The 18273-nt window shown below is 34.2% G+C and overlaps 1 protein-coding gene across 4 annotated transcripts in view; it reads left to right on the forward strand.

Annotated features, from left to right (window-relative positions):
- Positions 1 to 18273, forward strand: part of Dgk (diacyl glycerol kinase 1) — a 494377-nt gene that overhangs the window by 214450 nt on the left and 261654 nt on the right. For all 4 annotated transcript variants that reach the window (XM_067774053.1, XM_067774054.1, XM_067774056.1 and 1 more), the window contains exon 4: positions 7228 to 7304. In XM_067774053.1, coding sequence (XP_067630154.1) covers positions 7228 to 7304 — 77 coding nt within the window. The remainder of the gene's footprint in view (positions 1 to 7227; positions 7305 to 18273) is intronic.

Raw genomic sequence — 18273 nt, forward strand, 5'->3', positions numbered from 1 at the left:
TGTTAAACTCTTATTTATTCAGAATCAACCCCGACATATAACTTGAAGGAACATTGAAGCAATTTTATAATGAAATCTTGAAACAAAATTTAGAAATTTTGTTTGTCGGCAAAAACTTCAGCTTTTATATCCCACTCAGCATTAAGTGATTAAATTTTGAATTTCCCTACATAACAATACAATTTGATCACTCTCTCTGACTAAATAATGAGTTATCATACTATTGAACAAAGGATATAATCAAATACGAATACTTTTGATGACCAAAAATTTAAAAGCATTTTCCGATAACTTTTTGGAATCATTTTTGAAGTCCTTTGATGATTAAATTTTAATATATCATAAATATCAACAAAAAGAATAATCAAATATGCTTACCTTTGATGATCAAAAACTGAATATAGTTTTTCAATCACATTTTGGGATCATATTTGAATCAAATGTGGTTACTTTAGGTGATCAAAAATTTATAATCATTTTTAATTCAGCTTTCTGAATGTTTTCTGACTATATTTGTTGACTGAATAATGAATTTTATACTTGTAAAAATTTTATTTCTTTTTCACATACACACATTTTTTCAATCATGAAGCTCAGAAAAAATATATAAAAATATTATTATTTATACAAAAGATATTCTTCCAAACGAGAAATAATGTAAATGCTGCTCGTGACCGAAGACTTCCCCAACCATTTCTCCACCTTCGGCTTCCCAGAAAATACATAATGGTTGGACAATACAAAGGTTGTGAAGAATTTGAACCCCAGGTAAGTGAAACTCTCTTGACATACTTGGATACGGCTTCCACATCCCGTATCGTATCATATTTCAAGATGTTGACGATAATAGCTGATGGCGGATGTTGTAGTAGCAGGTGTACATACATACATATATCGATTAAGTTTTTTTGCGAGTTAACTGTGGTTCAAATAGTTCCCTTCCGTGTGCTTTCTTCCTCTGATGAAATAATATTATAATTTAGTATCTTATTTTGAATGAGATATGAGGAATAAATGCATCAACCAAACCGATTGAAATATGTTCACGAATATGATTAAAAAATGACGGTGAGAAGTAGTCAAATATTACTCTAAAACAATTAGAGCTCAATTTTACAATGATATCAAATATGAATAAAAAGTGTTTCGAAATATGAATAATAAATGATTATTCAAGGATAATACAATTTAGGATACATTTTTCTCACGACGATACATTGATTTTCGAACAGAATATGCTTTTAAATTTTAACGTTTTTAATCAACTTGGGGTATTTCAATAAGATATTTAAATATTTTTTGATCAAAATTTTTAAAAAATGCTGGCTGGGCTATTCCTAATAAGTCTCAAAGTAATATAGAAATATCTTCGAAGAGACTCCGAAAAGCAGTCTAGAAATAGCCCCGAAATAATCTCGAACACAATCTCGAACTGGACTAATTAGTCCCGAATTTATTCGGAAAATGATCCCGAAAGAGTCCCGAATTGATGCGAATATGTCATATCGTAGTGGTCTACAAATAGCACCAAAAGGACCCCGAAATAAACTGGAAAAAGACGTGAAATGATTCACAAATAGCCTCAAAATAATTCGGAAATGATATCGATATGATCACGAAATTATTCTTTAAGTAATCCAAGAACTGTATCCATTTTCAAAATAATAATTTATCCCTTTCACCTTTATAAAAAAGTGCTGCGCTGTACAAACGTTCTGAACACTAAAATTGCTTCCGCTATACATAAATGAACTACTTTAACTTTACTTGAAAATCCCTAAATAGATATCTTACATGTCGAAGAAGAAGTTGGGCTCCCTCTTCCCTCTTCGGAAGGGGCTTTCCGTCTTTTTTATTTCGTAATTTACCTCGCCAAAGCTCCTGAGGCCCTATTCAGTAACTATGAGTTTTGAAATGTACATTTTTTTTCATACAAATTATATGAAGAAAAAGTGTACATTTTAACTCACAGTTACTGAATAGGGCCCCTGGTGCCCTATGCTTGAAGATATGTTATAAGTTTCGCGGTATATCCGTCGTTTTTCATTTTACACCATTCTTGCCACAGCGTTTCTTCCCTGCACTCTTTTCTAACAACTTTTATGTGCTTTTAATCCATCTTCTGTTTTCTTTCCCATAACCTTCTTCTTTCCAGCAATAATAGGTCGATGGAGACTGTTCCATTTACTTTTACGGCTGGTCCTGATACAGTGCGATAAGCGGAGGTTACCTTCAGAACTACTGGTCGCTGTACAGCTTAAGCTTAAAAGGATCGTAGCCGCAGTTCAGAGCCCTACAGTAACGTAGATAGGGTTATGTCCATCAGCAGTTTCCATTTTCCTTGTGTTGGTCCTCCGATGTTTGTCATCAGCCAGATTAGGAACTGTTAATCGGGAGTCTAACCTAATCCTAGATAGTTGAGTACCTTCTTTGATGTCATATTTCCGTAGAAGGTTTAAAAGCTACTTGTGGTATATATTTTTTGTTGGGAGTATCAACTCTGTTATTTTCGGCTATAAGCTGGACCCCACGCGAGTCGAGCCTCTCTTTTCTGTGTATAATGACTAGATTGGCTTTATGCGTACTTCTTGTGTATTTCGTTCATCACGCATTTCAAGATTGAAAATTTTATCGCAACTGGCGTTCCGCAAGTCAGGACCAAGAATTGATCCCTGTGCTACTCCACATATGACTTTTATGGTACGCTCACCTTTTGAGATTTCATATATAAGGATGAGATGACTAGAAGAGCTGTTTCAGGTTTGCTTTTAAATAAATAATAAAACTATGGGCCCTTCGTATGGAAAGAATTTGTCAAAAATCAATAAGAATTTTGAGAGACTTTTATGCTATAAGGAGCTTTTTATGTCAGAAATACATTCCGAGTGTTTGCCAAACCCTTGTCGATGCACCAGTAAAAATAGATAACAATTTTATTATGTGTATATATTATGACATGAATAATACGCCTGTGTGCTTTATATATGTCATAAAGTGGTTCTAGAATTCCTTATTCATTGTTTTCATAAGAATATATTTAGTTTTGTAAGTTTTATCATTATAATAGCCGTGTTTTTTAACACGCGCGTATACGTTTCGTTTGCGCGTGTTAAAAAACGCCTATCTTCGCTTAGATAATGCTTAGGAGACCCATCTAGCGGCTGTGGTAAAACAACTAGCTACAGCAACAGGGTGTACCGAAAAGCGGAGACGCAATGCTCTGATGGCCATAGGGTATAACATATAGCTGAATCAGTTGCGATGAATTGTGGACACACATATAATACATAGAATTAGTGTACAGGGTGAAACAAAGACACATATTTCAGTTACATCTGAGTATAATGCGTATTGAAATTTAGTAGGACAAAATTTATGCGCAGCAATTTCAGAGGTGTATTTATAGTTTGTCTCTTAGCAGTCAATATAAAGTTTAAGCGTAAACGGATATACGCGTGTTAAAAAACACGGCTAATGTTGCAAGTATTAGGGCAGGTGCTGGATAATTTTATTTGCTTACGTGTGTGTGTTAATAAATATTTACAAAAGCTGCAATATTGCCAGCTCGTTAAAACAATGTTATTCCGAAAAAAAATGCACTGCAAAGTTTTCTGAAATAACAAAAGTAATAAGTGGCTATAATGGCTACGCATTGGGCTTGAGTCATTGGTGCCGTATGTCGTATCGCTGCATCCGTATCCCTAACGTAATCAGCTGTTTATCGTTACGACGGTAAACCAAAACCCAATTGGTTGGCTACGATACGGTTACGACCTTAGCGGCACCAATAATCGATTGCATTGATTCTCATAAGGTTGGTCGAATCAGCTGTTAAAAGGTTACCGATACGGTTACCGATAAAGCACCAATGTCTCCAGCTTGACAGTCTCAGTGAATACGTAGCGACTACGTAAGACGACAAACGCGAATACGTAAGAAGTTATAAAATACGAATTCTGGGTGAATGTGAATGTGAGTGAATGCGACGCAAACATTCACGGTGACATACATAATACGGGCCTTAATTCCAAATTTTCTATTCACATTACGATACGAGATTTACATATTTTTTGAATAAATTCCAAAAAAGAGAAAAAGCGCCCCTGGCGAAATTTGGAATAAAAATCGCGCGAGTCTTAACTCCAAATTTTCTAGTCATATTACGGTAGGATATTAGAATATTTTTCGAATAAATTCCAAAAAAATTCAACGATTTTTAATTCTAAATTTTCTATTCATATTACGATATGATATTAACACACTTTTTGAATAAATTGAAAAAATGAAAAAAGCGGCGCAGGCAAAAATTTGGGATAAAAATCGCGCGAATTTTAATTCCAAATTTTCTATTCATATTACGATACGACATTAACATATTATTTTAATGAATTCCTAAAACTAAAATTTGTTCCAAACTTTAGCCTGCGGCGCTTTTTAGGAATTATGGAGATTAAAGCAATTAAAAAATATTAAATTTGGACATCTCAAAGCCAGATTTGGATTAACAACAGCAACGCAAATCATAGTCTTATTACTCCCAGCTCCATTTTGCGTAGGCGGCGTTAAATAGTCCCCAAGTGTCATTGACATTAATTCTCTTTCAAAAGTGAATTAATGTCAATTGACGTTAGTTCCATTGGCACTATTTGCACGTCACCATAAATTTGCAACCGTGCGTAAATTTCGAAAACATATGTGTGCTAGGCAACCCTCTTGCATACACCAATACATATACAATAAGCGCTTACGTATTGTCCGTGTATTTAAAGGGGCATATTAAAAATGTATGCTCCTAAGTATTTCTAATACATTCATACATACATAGTAGATACCTTCATACATAATTCACTCATTTCATTGCCACAATTTTAATATAAAAAGGCAAAACGACTATGGTCACATGCATTCATTTATAAAATATGCAAACTTACTTAGAAACAAATGAATGTTTGTGACGATGCCAGGCTGCACATTTTCTCATTGCACTCATACATCTACTGAAGACACATACGCGGTATATTTATGTATGTATGTATATGTTGTGTATGATGAAGAAAACTCATTTTTCGCATTACTAAGGTCATCACAATTTACTTGAGTTGCCAGACTGTCATGTCGTGAACTGACTGGCGACACTTAACTAATCGCCTACCTCAAACTCACTTCAATTCGTTCGTTCTCTCCTCACTGGCTAAATTGTATTGAGTTGCAACAAATGGTATACAATTAACTAATGAAATAACAAAAAGAATAAAATTTGTTGGTTTTGTAGAACGTAAATGAATAGAAAATAGGATAATAAAAAAGTAGTGACAAAAAAAGGATGAAAAATTTATAAAAAAAGGAATTAAAATTATATCTGAATGAAACAAATTTTGTTGCTTTGACTAGCTTTTGACGTGGGCGAGGTTAAAGTTGTGAGAGCTTTCCTTGTGTTTAAACGGATTTTGAAAAAAAGTCGATTTGCATTGAACACATTTTTTATAATTAAGTAAATGTCAACGCATTGTCAACGAATTGGCAACTATTTCCGGATCAGTTCGGAACTACCTTCAAATAATTTCGATATCATATGGGAATATTTAGGTGTTGTTTTCGGAATCACTTTGAACTGTTTCGTTACTATCTCTGAATCAATTTGGGTTTGTTTGCGAGATCACTAAAGTATCTTTCACCCATTCCCACTCTGTACATATCTCCTCATTATATCTGGTATATTTCAATGCTATTAAAGGACTATTTCGGGATCATTGTACAATAGTTTGCATACCATTTCGAGATTAATTCGGAAATATTTTAGAATTGTTTCGGTATTTGCTTAACTTTCTCTGGATAATTTCGGAGTTGTTTTCGAGATCGGTTTGTTATGAGTTCTAGTATCTCTTTGGGATCAAGTGAAATTTCAGAATACTCCTCAAATAATTTTAGGGACATTTTTGTACATTTCGAGACATACTTGTGAATTAGTTGGGGACTATTGCGTAATCTTCCGCAATGATTTTCGTTATCATCTCCGAGATATTTCGACATAATTTCGAGATAACCACGTCATCATACGACGTCAGTTTTGGTATCATTTCAGCACCATTTCAAGACGGTTTTCAAGATCAAATCGGGGCTTATTCCGTATTATTTCCGGTTTATTTTCATATAACCTCCAAACCTCTTTGGAACTGTTTCCTGATCACTCCAGGACTTTCTTCAAAAAAGTTAGGGACTATTTTTGGATAATTTAATGACTGTTTTCGGATCATGTTGTTCTATTTTCCGATTGACTTCGAGTTAGTTTCACGACTATCTTCGGATCGGTTTAGGATAATTTCGCGGTTGTTTTCGCATCATTTCGAAACTATTAATATCCGGATAATAGCGAGAACATTGGTGTATTAAAAAGAGATCATTATGGTAATATCAACGAATGGTGGCGGGGCGGGACTGTTAACACAACAACAACAACAAAGAGGATTTCCGAAACTATTTCGGAATAACTTTCAAGATCATTTTCATACCAATTTTAGATTCTGCTCGGAATCCGTACAAACTTGTTTTTGTAACAGTCACGAGAACGTTTCGACAATTTCAAGATAAACTATCTGTGGATCGTTACAGGACTTTCTTTAGAATATTTTTGGTTAGTTTTTTGATAGTTTTGACAATTCCGAAAAAAACCGCTAATCACTATCATATAAAAATAATCCACGGAAGTAATATATAGGACAAGGTTCATATATATGTCGAAAAATATACCTTAGAAAGAAGAGCAAGTACAAAACTTCAATCAAGACGAGACCAGTTTCTCTTTCATATAACTCCACCAAACAATGCAATGCATTGTAGCAAACTAATTGCATTCGTAATTGCATATTTACTCTTTGTAGTAAGGACATCTGAGCTTTTGTACTGAATAATTTGCATATTTAATTTAAATTGATTGCCAATACAAAAGAGAGAATAATAAGCACACATACATAGATACGTATAAACTTACGTAAAAACCTGCATATCTATGACAAGTCTCCGATTCTAAGTGCACAAATAATATATGTCGAGAAATTGCCATAATTTCGAAGTAATTTATTTGTTTTGATTTCAATTTAATATGCAAATTGCAAAAGCATGACTAACAGTGCAATTATGGATTTGCTAATGCAAAATTTTGTTATTTTACTATTCATAAAATCATTGAAATAGGTACTTACATTCGGATATTATTTTTTTTAATTTCAGATTCAACTAGGAAGCTACAGGATGTGCTGCGGGAATTTTGTGCGCCACATGCCTCACCAAAATTCAATCCCGATGGGGTAAGTGGAAATCCAAATTCTTCAAATTTTTTTTAAACTAAAATTCAACGCAAATTCTATTTAAAGTTGTGAATTCATTTTTGAAAAATTAGGCTTTTGAAAAATTAGAAATAGAAATAATAAGGCAAATGAAATGAAGCAGGGTCCGTATCGTGTTATACGATCACGTATCGGAAGTCTATTTCACTCAAACGATTAGTATGAATTTGTCAAGTTAGTCGTAAAACTGATCATACATTATGAATCAAATAGGTACTTGTAGCTAATATTACATGTTCAACCCCAATCACCATTTCAGTGTTCTTGCCTTTTAAAAAACTGATTTCGATCACGGATCGTGTAACACGATACGGGCCATAAACTTTTTTTACAAATACATATTCATACCTAAAAAAAAAGTTCACCTTTAATTGACTAAGTCGGTTATCGCAAATTTTATATCAACTCGTTTTTAGTTCAGCTCCTTAGTATTTGGTTATAACTGGAGTAGAAAGATATCAATGGATAAAATTTGTGCTCATAACTCCAATTTCTCTAATGACCACTTAAGCGATTACGACTTCCCACGCAGTTCTCAAATCTCGAAATACTCGTAAGACTACCATCTCGATATTCGATTTTCTGCATCGGCAATTTCATTTAGAACTTACGATTTCTTCTACAATACAACCGAGAATTTCCAGAAGAAATTGTAAGCTCTATATAATACTACCAATGCAGCAATTAAGTTGAATATCGAGAGCCTTGCAAGCCTTTAGAGTATTTTGGGATTCAAGAATCTTATCAGAATCAGAGTTGCCGATTTCTCGCTTATGTTCCCGTAGAAATCGTTAGTTCTATCTATTACATAATTCCGCAGACATATGGTGTCTGAAATTACTAGCATAAGTATGAATATGCACAATGACGTCTCTTTATCGTCCCGTGCAGACCCATCTAAATATGATATAAGAAACTATTTAAGTCTATTTTACAAAATGCTTATTTAAAATTTCATTTTTTCTTCACAAGTATGTTGTTCAAAGAGTTTTTATATAATTTTATATAGTATTCATTATCTCGTTAGTACGTTGTCGTTATTGTTGTTGTTACTCCTCTCAAGAGAGTGGAGCTCCGACAACTAGTCTTTGTGGCAGAGACTCAGAGCCTTGTCTCCACTTATCAGCATATTTCTCCCGGTGTGACCTTTTATGATCATGTGTGCTCATATTTACATGTCCCACTGATGCATAACCGATAACGATTCCCAAAGACTACTTTTCAGGATTCGGTTTCAACTTCTTATACGACGTGGACCGTTTTTATTAAACGGATTTATTTAGCTTGACTTGACAGGCTGGCTGGTTGGTTAGTTAGCTGGCCGGCACGAATTTTGTAATTGAAATTTAAGTAACTTCCCGATAAGCCACAAGCTTGAAAATTGGAATATAGTTCAGAACCCGATGACAATGCAATAATAAGAAAAACAAGTAAGGAAGGCTAAGTTCGGGTGTAAGCGAACATTACATACTCAGCTGACAGCTTTGGAGACAAAATAAGGGAAATCACCAAGTAGGAAAATGAACCTAGGGTAACCCTGGAATGTGTTTGTATGACATAGGTATCAAATGAAAGGTATTAAAGAGTATTTTAAAATGGAATGGGCCATAGTTCTAGAGGTGGACCCCATTTCAGGATATAGCCATAAAGGTGGACCAGCGGTGAATCTAGAATTTGTTCGTTCGATATGGGTATCAAATGAAAGCTGTTAATGAGTATTTTAAAAGGGATTGGCTCTTAGATCTATAGGTGGACGCCTTTTCGAGATATCGCCATAAAGGTGGACCAGGGGGACTCTAGAATTTGTTTGTAGGTATGGGTATCAAATTAAAGATATTATTGAGAGTTTTATAAGGGAGTAGCCCTTAGTTGTATATATGAAGGAGTTTTCGTGATAGCGACCAAAATGTGGACTGACCCAGAACATCATCTGTCGGGTACTGCTAATTTATTTATATATGTAATACCACGAACAGTATTCCTGCCAATATTCCAAAGGCTTTTGATTTCGCCCTGCAGAACTTTTTCATTTTCTTTTACTTAATATGGTAGGTGTCACACCCAATTTTCAAAGTTTTTTCTAAAGTTATATTTTGCGTCAATAAACCGATCCAATTACAATGTGTCATCCCTTTTTTCATATTTGTTATGGAATTATGGCATTTTTTTCATTTTTCGTAATTTTTGATATCGAAAATTGGGCGTGGTCGTAGTCGGATATCGGCCATTTTTTATGCCAAGATAAAGTGAGTTCAGATAAGTACGTGAACTAAGTTTAGTAAGGATATATTTGCCCAAGTTATCGTGTTAACGGCCGAGCGGAAGGACAGACGGTCGACTGTGTATAAAAAATGGGCGTGGCTTCAACCGATTTCACCCATTTTCACAGAAAACAGCTATCGTCATAGAATGGATTGGTAAATTTTTGTTCGACTTATGGCATTAAAAGTATTCTAGACAATTTACATAAAAAAAGGCGGAGACACGCCCATTTCCATTTTCTTTTATTTTTATATTTTGCTGCACCATATCATTACTGGAGTTGAATGTTGACATAATTTACTTATATACTTCAAAAAAAGTTTTTATTTTTTTTTTAAGTGGGCGTGTTCGTCATCCGATTTTTCTAATTTTTAGTTAACACACATATAGCAATATGAGTAATATTCCTGCCAAATTTCATCATGAAATCTTCAACGACTGCCAAATTACAGCTTGCAAAACTTCTAAATTACATTCTTTTAAAAGTGGGCGGTGCCACGTCCATTGTCCAAAATTTTACTAATTTTCTATCTTGCGTCATACGGTCAACCCACCTACCAAGTTTCATCGCTTTATCAGTCTTTGGTAATGAATTATCGCACTTTTTCCGTTTTTCGAAATTTTCGATATCGAAAAAGTGGCCGAGGTTATAGTCCGATGACGTTCATTTTAAATAGCGATCTGAGATGAATGCCCACGAATCTACATACCAAATTTCATCATGATACCTTTAAATTTACTCAATTTATAGTGTTAACGGGCAGACGGACGGACATGTTTAAATGAATTTCTTTCCTCGCCCAGATCATTTCGATATATAGAAGTCTATATCTATCTCGATTAGTTTTTGCGGTTACGGATTACCGTTATGCGAACAAAATTACTATACGCTGTGAGCTCTGCTCAGTTGAGTATAAAAATTCCGATAGGTGGCGCATGGATCCAAATATTTCAAAAAAAAATTTTCATTTACATAATACATACATGAATAGAAAGCGACCTATCAAAAAATCACCGCTAGGTGGCGCAAGGATCGAGATATTCAAAAAAATCGTATTTGGGTCCGATTTGGCTCATATTTGGAAGACATAATACATACAGTCCGGTAGAAGTGACATCGAAATATTTTGGAGTTCGAGGAGGGACAAGCATACGTGGCGCAGAGTCGAGTAAGGTCTTTGGAAGGATTATGTATTGAGGACTTAGATTGTATCATATTGTCAGGTAAGAGACCTTCTAATAATGAGGCACTAAATGAACTAAATAGAATGAAAAACAACAGGGAATTAAATAAAGACTAAAAACTTGAATATAAAACAATAAAAAAAAAATGTGTAAGTTAAACAGTTTTATTGAAAACAATACTTACATGAAGTAATAATAATACTAAAAGCTAGAAAATAATTAGGTAGGTCCTATGTACTAGTCATCACACTCCTCATCAATCTAGGGCTTTGATTAGACAATTAATTTAAGCGTTGGACGCGTCAAGACCAACTGAATCTTAATAAGGTTTTCCTTCGCCTCACATTTTTAGAAATTTCACGCGCCCAACGCTTTTATTTAATTGTTTGATCAACGCCCTAGATTGATGGGGAGCAGATGAATAGTACCTAGGACCTAACTAATTATTTTTTAGTTATTTTATTCTTGCCCAACTCCGATGCGAGCTGTTCCACCGTGCGGCTACGACTCTCTGATGCGACTCGCTCTGACCATTCCTGTTTTTTTTTTAGCCGTTTCTTCACTACTCCAACATCTAGATGTTCCAGCCGATAGCTTCTTAATTTTCTCACGAAACAATCCCATGTGGAAGCCAATGACTGAGCAAGCTCTGCTACTTCACCTTGAGGATCATATATTTGCTGCTTTGTACCTTGAAACACGTTCTGTTGCATGCGATTTTATGCATGATTGGTAAAGTATTTTTTACTCTTATTTCAACTGTAGAAGCCGTTTTTTCCTAGCAGCTCTAGTTTCCCAAATATTTAGAAATGAAATTTTTCGTAAAAATAATTTTTTTTTAATCAATAAAGTTTACTATTATCAATTACAGTTGGTTAAGTTTTCTTTTAAGGGATTTACTTTTATGAGTTGATTAAAGAGCACTACTTTGAATGATGTATGAATAATAAGCTAACGTTTGCGTGTTCCAGTGTCATTGATATCGCTCTTCCATAGTGTGTAAATCCTGACGAAAACGCTAGTCTTTCTCTTCACTGAGACCACCTTGGCCATTTTTTTATGTCAACTAAAAAGTCTTTTTTTATATGATACCTAAGTTTCAAAAACTCGAGCTGCTAGAAAAAATTTGAGAGCAGATTTGAAATCGGCAACCTCAAATTAGTAACAAACAAAAGAAAAACTCCACGCAGCAGAAAAAAATTGCTATCATGCCCACCAATATAATAACCAATTCTTGGCCTTTGTATGCTATAATCCTCGTCCTCATATTGACCGTAATGCCCCACTTTGTCTGAAAATCTACGGTACTGATGACTTCTTTGCTAATATCTGCTGTCAAAAAGTTGTAATACATAGACAAATTCCCATTTATGACCTTGAATAAAACCATTCTTTAAACTTGCTTTCTGACGCCAATTACCATCCACAAACAGCCTTCATGTAGTGGTTGCTCCGGCATTCAAAAAGATTGTCTTGTACATGGGAGTAGACCCTTGTATCTGTATGTAGTTTAAGCGCTGATTTCGATCCAGACTCTCAACTTTAAGCCATATTTGCCAACTCAAAATCGCAAGATATTTGCAAGAAAAAAGCAGAAGTACAAAAAATTCAATAAAAACTTAACTTTTATAGTAACAATATTTTCGTTAAGGGGTCCCACAGCTAAAGGGTACAGATTTTGTAAATTTTTTTTTTTTTGTCACTAAATCATACTAGAAGGGCTAAACAGATTTCACCTTGACATACAATTTTAAAATTTACAGATCAATATAAACTTGAAATATATTTTTGTTCAAAATTTAGCTGGAATCTCACGCCCCTTCCATAGTTACTTTTTATTTATTTTTAGCAATAAAATTTTCACTATGTCGACCAATGTTTTTAAGAATTTTGTAAATATGGACAGTGTAAATGTGTGAATACCATTTTATAGTAGTTTTTAATTGATTGAGATCATAAAATTGAACTCACTCAATTTAGAATTTTTATCAATGCCCGATTTTAGAGTTTTTATAGTCAGAACATTGTTCACTTTTTTTTACTTTACCTCAATTCGTTTTTATTTAAGATCATATTTTGAAGCATTTATTTATTTGCTTAGATTTTATGACTTAAATATTTGGACTCTCGTTAAAACTGGAATCATTACAACTACATAACAAGCAAATGAATCGCAATGGAGCAAAACTTGTGCTTTTACGACTTGCTACGTTGTTGCTTGTTCGACTAAATTTAGTGCAATGCATGCGAAACGCCACAAAATAAATAAATAAACAGACAAGCGGTCTAATAAATCAGTTTTTAGATAGCTCCTCATACACATAGTATGTATGTATGTGTGTGCGTAAATATGTACAAGAATAACCGAAATAATATTTAAAAACACCCACCTATGAAGGGGCAGTGCATTTTATTATTTTCGTTTATTTATGAGTTTACTTTTTGACTCTGTACCTTCTGAAAAAAAGGTGAAACAATTCTTGCGCTTGTGTGTGGTTAAATATTTTAGATTGTCTTTGTAGCAAACGTACACCATGGCGTATGATGAATGCAAAAATTATCTTGCACGAGTTCAAGCATACGAAAACATTCAAAACCTGAGAACTTTTGTTGTTCATTTAAGTCATTAGCAAAACAACTTTTTGAGCTCTTTCTAAGACAGATGACGTGCCGTCATTGTAGTCGTTTGGCCATTGCACACAAATTAACTTGTTTACATTACTCATACGCCCTGCCTCACCCCACCTCAAACACACATTGCAACAAATTAAAATGGAGTGAATTGAAAATGCTGCAGCATGCAAAATATGGAAAAATATGTCAGTTTGACGTTGCAAATTAAAAATTATGTACGCGTAAAGAAGTAAAAAAACGCACAAGAAACAAAAAAAGGAAAACTGTTAACAAAAACGAAGAATAAAATGTAAAACGTCTAAAATTTCAACTGTTCTACGCTATCGTTCACTGGCGCATGATTAATGGCACGAAGCTAAACTTTTCATCCACTCACTGCTACAGAGGCATACGCAAACGGAGTACATAACGATACGCGTTTGTTGCAAACGCGAGAAAGAGGAGATGTTTTTCTAATTCACACTCTTAATGAGAGCGTCGGTTGGCTGTTTAAGAGGAATACTTGCAATCAAGGCAGTAAAATAAAAATTAGATGCAAAATGTAATAAACTACTTTGCTTACTTAAGCTTAAAATTTCTAAATAATTTTTTCTCATATGACTGCTTATGATGTGGAGCCAAGGTAAGAAAGGCGACCATTTGCTAAATATTTACGGCCTCGTTCGCCTATTTCACTTTCATAATTGCTGCAAGCATGCTAAGGTAGTGTTATTGTGTATTAATCACTTGGACTTAAAATGTGTGAGTGTGTTAGGATAGCTTTGACCGTATTTTTTTTTTTTTTAAGAAAGTGTTTTTGAAATTTCTTAGATTTCGTTAAATCATCTTAGACCTATGAGCTAACTAATTTGTGAAGACGATGCGATGTGATATAATATAAACTCATACAACTGATATGATCGAGTTTATGACGGGTCATCCATAGCATGCATGATGCAATCCGTGAATTAACAATAAATAAACTTTCAAAAACGTATACCTTGTATGAAAGAATTACCTGACAGTTTGTCAAATATAAAGCATACTTATGCCCCGATTCTAGTGTGGTAGCAACATTCTTCACCACGGTAACGAAATCATGTGGCAACTTTTACACCCTTTTGGTATTCTAGCGAAAGTAGCCGGATAATTTTGTATCCACAAAAGTAGGTGGTTACATCGAAATAGCCGCACAACAGCTGTTGTTTAGAAAAAAGCAAAACTGAAAAATAAAGAACTGTAAGCGCAAATAAGTAAAGATAATAGTAAAAAAGTGTTGCCTCTTGCTATACATATTTGTTTACATTATGTACTTTCACAGATTAAATTACAATATACCTATGTAGAAACTTATCATGCATAATATGCATATACACATCGTCCCGTTTATTCGTTAACCTCGTATTAACAAGTGAAACATTTTCGGTAAAGCGACACGGTTGCCACACCATGTTTTCATTTGGGACCAAATTCATCGAAAAAAGGACCAAATTTTTTATTAGTATAAAATACAAAATTTTAGGATGTTTCCATATAAAATTGTACTAAACATAGTGAAGACTTTCCTTTAATTCAAGCTGAACAAACAAATATATGTGCATGCAACCAAAAACGGTACTATATTTTGACATAGGATAAGTCTATGTCTTTCATATGTTGTGAACCTAGTTTTGCTCACAATGCTCTTGGTTCTAGCATTATGTTGTTGATTGCAATGAAATAAAATGTATAGTGCAGTTAGGTTTTAGTAAGAAACGGTTCAAAATTTGCGTTCTGTTTTTGCCGAACTATGTATGTGGAAACCTCAGTAAATCATAAATGAAACTAGGCAATTTTGTTAGTGCTATTTTTATAAATGCTTACTTTTTCCCTTAAAGTTTAAACTTCTAATCAGAGCCTAGATTCAGTAAGTGTGAGTTTTGATCCTAGGCCTCAGGGTTTCTGCTAGCACCTACTGGATTAATTTTATACAAACAGTTCTTCCGAATTCAAATCTCTTCCTTCTGTCTTCGAGTTAAAATAATTCTTGTTCCAAAATACTTAGTTTTCAATTACCTTGCGTGGCTTAATACCACAATAGTCCTGGAATTCCTTGAACTCATTGAGCTGGGTGAGAAAGATTTAAATATCAACGTGCCAAACGAGAAGTAATGCATAGAATTTCTTTGTATAAGTTTTGATAGTGTTAAGGGCTCATTACTGATATTTAGCATAGACTTGACTTGATTGAGAACTGTCACTTACAGTTCTGTTAAATGAACATTGCATGTTACTGATTACTCAAAACATAGCAACACTTAACTTGACTTAGAAGTATGTTGAATTTTGATTTTCTATGTAAGTTCTAAGTGAGGTTTACATTTTGAGATGCCATTTGTTTGTTTCCATTTCATTTTGACATTTTGTCATACAAATTGATATTTATTGATTATGATGCCAGATTGTATGCGCTAAGTGGAGTATAATCGTTTACGCCAAGTCAAGTCAAGTGTATGCTAAGTATCAGTAATGGGCCCTTTAGGCTCACGGCAGAGTGCTCGCTATAAGCTCTGCTAGGCGAGAAGCAATTTATATTTTCATATAGTTTACATAGTGTTGTATAACCGATCGAAATAGCTAACCGTTATTAATATTATTATAAAACAAGAGTTTTTTTAGGGAAACTCCAATTTTCTTTTTAATGCCTCGCATAAATTATATCCTAGGTGAAATATTATTGTTCTGGTACATTTGATTGACTGAGCAATTTTTTATGGTGAGAGTTCAATTGAAGTAAATTCAAAATTATATGGGGCTAACGAAAGTGTGGCGAATTTTTGGGCAATATTGTGAATTTTTACCTGAGTGAAAAGAAAGAAAAGTACCAATCGTGGCTACTGCCTAAAAAGAACCAAAATTGAAGAAAAGAGACCAGCGTACCAATTGGGGTTGGAAGGGACCGTTTTTGGTCGAAGTGGACCATGGTGGCAACTGTGAAAGCGAAGTAAACTACCTTTCAAATTTCTCCACAGACACTGGTGAGTTTTTCGGTGATGACTGCGTTACCACTTTGGCCAGAATACGCGAATAAAAGAACTGGTAACGATTTTCGGTTACATAATGTTCTGGGTACTATTTTACCGGTAACGCTCAGAATCGGGCCGTTAGACTTATTTAAGGGCTCCTCTTAATGTGTAATGTCTGATCATTTGATAACGTTATGATGGTATGATGTTATGTCATGTGACATTATGTGATGTAACTGATGACATGACGTCATATGAGCGTATGATGTGATGTCGTTTGAAGTCAAATTATATATTTAATGCGATGTTAAGTGATATGCGGGGTGATGTGAGGAAATGTGGTATCATGTGGTGCAATGTTGTTTGATGCCATATAATCAAAAAATTTACAAGTTGGACATGGTGATATAATGTGTGACTTGTGATCTGATCTTATTGATATTTCGACTCATTCAACTTGTTGATTGGACTGCAGCAATAAGCTCATACAAATGGTCTCACATTCAATTTAATCACATCACATGATATGGCATCATATAAAGCCAAAGATAAATACATACATAGCATAACAACATAACAAATACCATACTATAACATAACATATTGCACCACAATATAATATAATCTACCATAAACAGCAAATAAAGTTAGGGTCATATAATTTGAACAAAAATCGAGTTGGAATAAAATTTGCATACAGATGTTCGTAGCCTACAAAAGCCAACTTGCTATGTTTGCTTGTAAAAGGGCGTCAAACGCCACAAACACTTTTTCACAATATTTTAAACGTTATAAATTTGTTTGTATTGAGCTAACCAAATAATAACACAGAGTGCCAAAATAGACAAAAGTGAAAATTCGTTCCATTTTTCTACAAGATCCCGTATATCTAAGAATGACTGCATACAATATTTTTCCCCGGCCACCCCCTAAATCGTGAGTTCATGGTTATTCATACCTTTGGACCCTCTTGCGTCTAAAACTTTGTTAACTATAACGAGACAAACTGAAAATGGGTTTAAAGCCAAAGGTCTAAAGCTACGAAAAACTGGATTTTTGTCCGTAACCCACGATTTAGGCAACGTCCGGGCAAAATGTTGTATGCAGTCATTCTTAGATCTTCGAGATCTGTTAGAAAAATGGTATGACTTCCCAGGTATTTTTTTGGTTTCACACAGTGTAATTAGTATAATTATAAAATTTAATAATATGAGTAATGACACCCCTTTATTCCCCCTCCCACACATATGGAAAACGTTTTCCTTAAGTAGTTATAACTTATAGTAATAGTAATAGTAAACAAAATGTTTTGTATCTGGATCATATAGATCGATGTCTAAGGAAAAATTTAGCAATATCAACCACCCTCAAGACCTCCTAGAGCCGTTTCTTTATTAGTCTGAGTGTATTTCACCTAATGGTCTAAAAGTGCGCAGAGGCTCCCACTGAGACAAGATCACGGTTTCCTCCAGATTCCAGATTCAGAACTTAACAAAATAGTTATTGAAAAAAAATAAAACATCTAAGAATTACTAATCATGCCAGGACTATTTTTGCGAACTCTCTCTATCCTTTTGGGATCCCTTCAGGATCATTACGTCATTGTTGTCGGGATGATTCCGAGACTATTTGGTGTTCATTTAGGGAGAACCTTGTGGCCATCTTCAGATCGGATTTGCGGTACATTACGAAATGTGTTTTGGAACATTTAAGAAGTATTTCTGTAAAGTTTTGATTTTGCTTTCGAAATGGTTTGTAATAATTTCGGGTTCAATTCAGAACTATTTTGAGAACATTGTGGCATATTTCGGATTGTTTGGAAATCATTGCAGGATTAGGCAGGGTGGGACTTTATTTTCAATGTA

The sequence above is a fragment of the Eurosta solidaginis genome, chromosome 3 (genome assembly GCF_040869045.1).
Source record: "Eurosta solidaginis isolate ZX-2024a chromosome 3, ASM4086904v1, whole genome shotgun sequence".
Classification (NCBI taxonomy): Eukaryota; Metazoa; Arthropoda; class Insecta; order Diptera; family Tephritidae; genus Eurosta; species Eurosta solidaginis.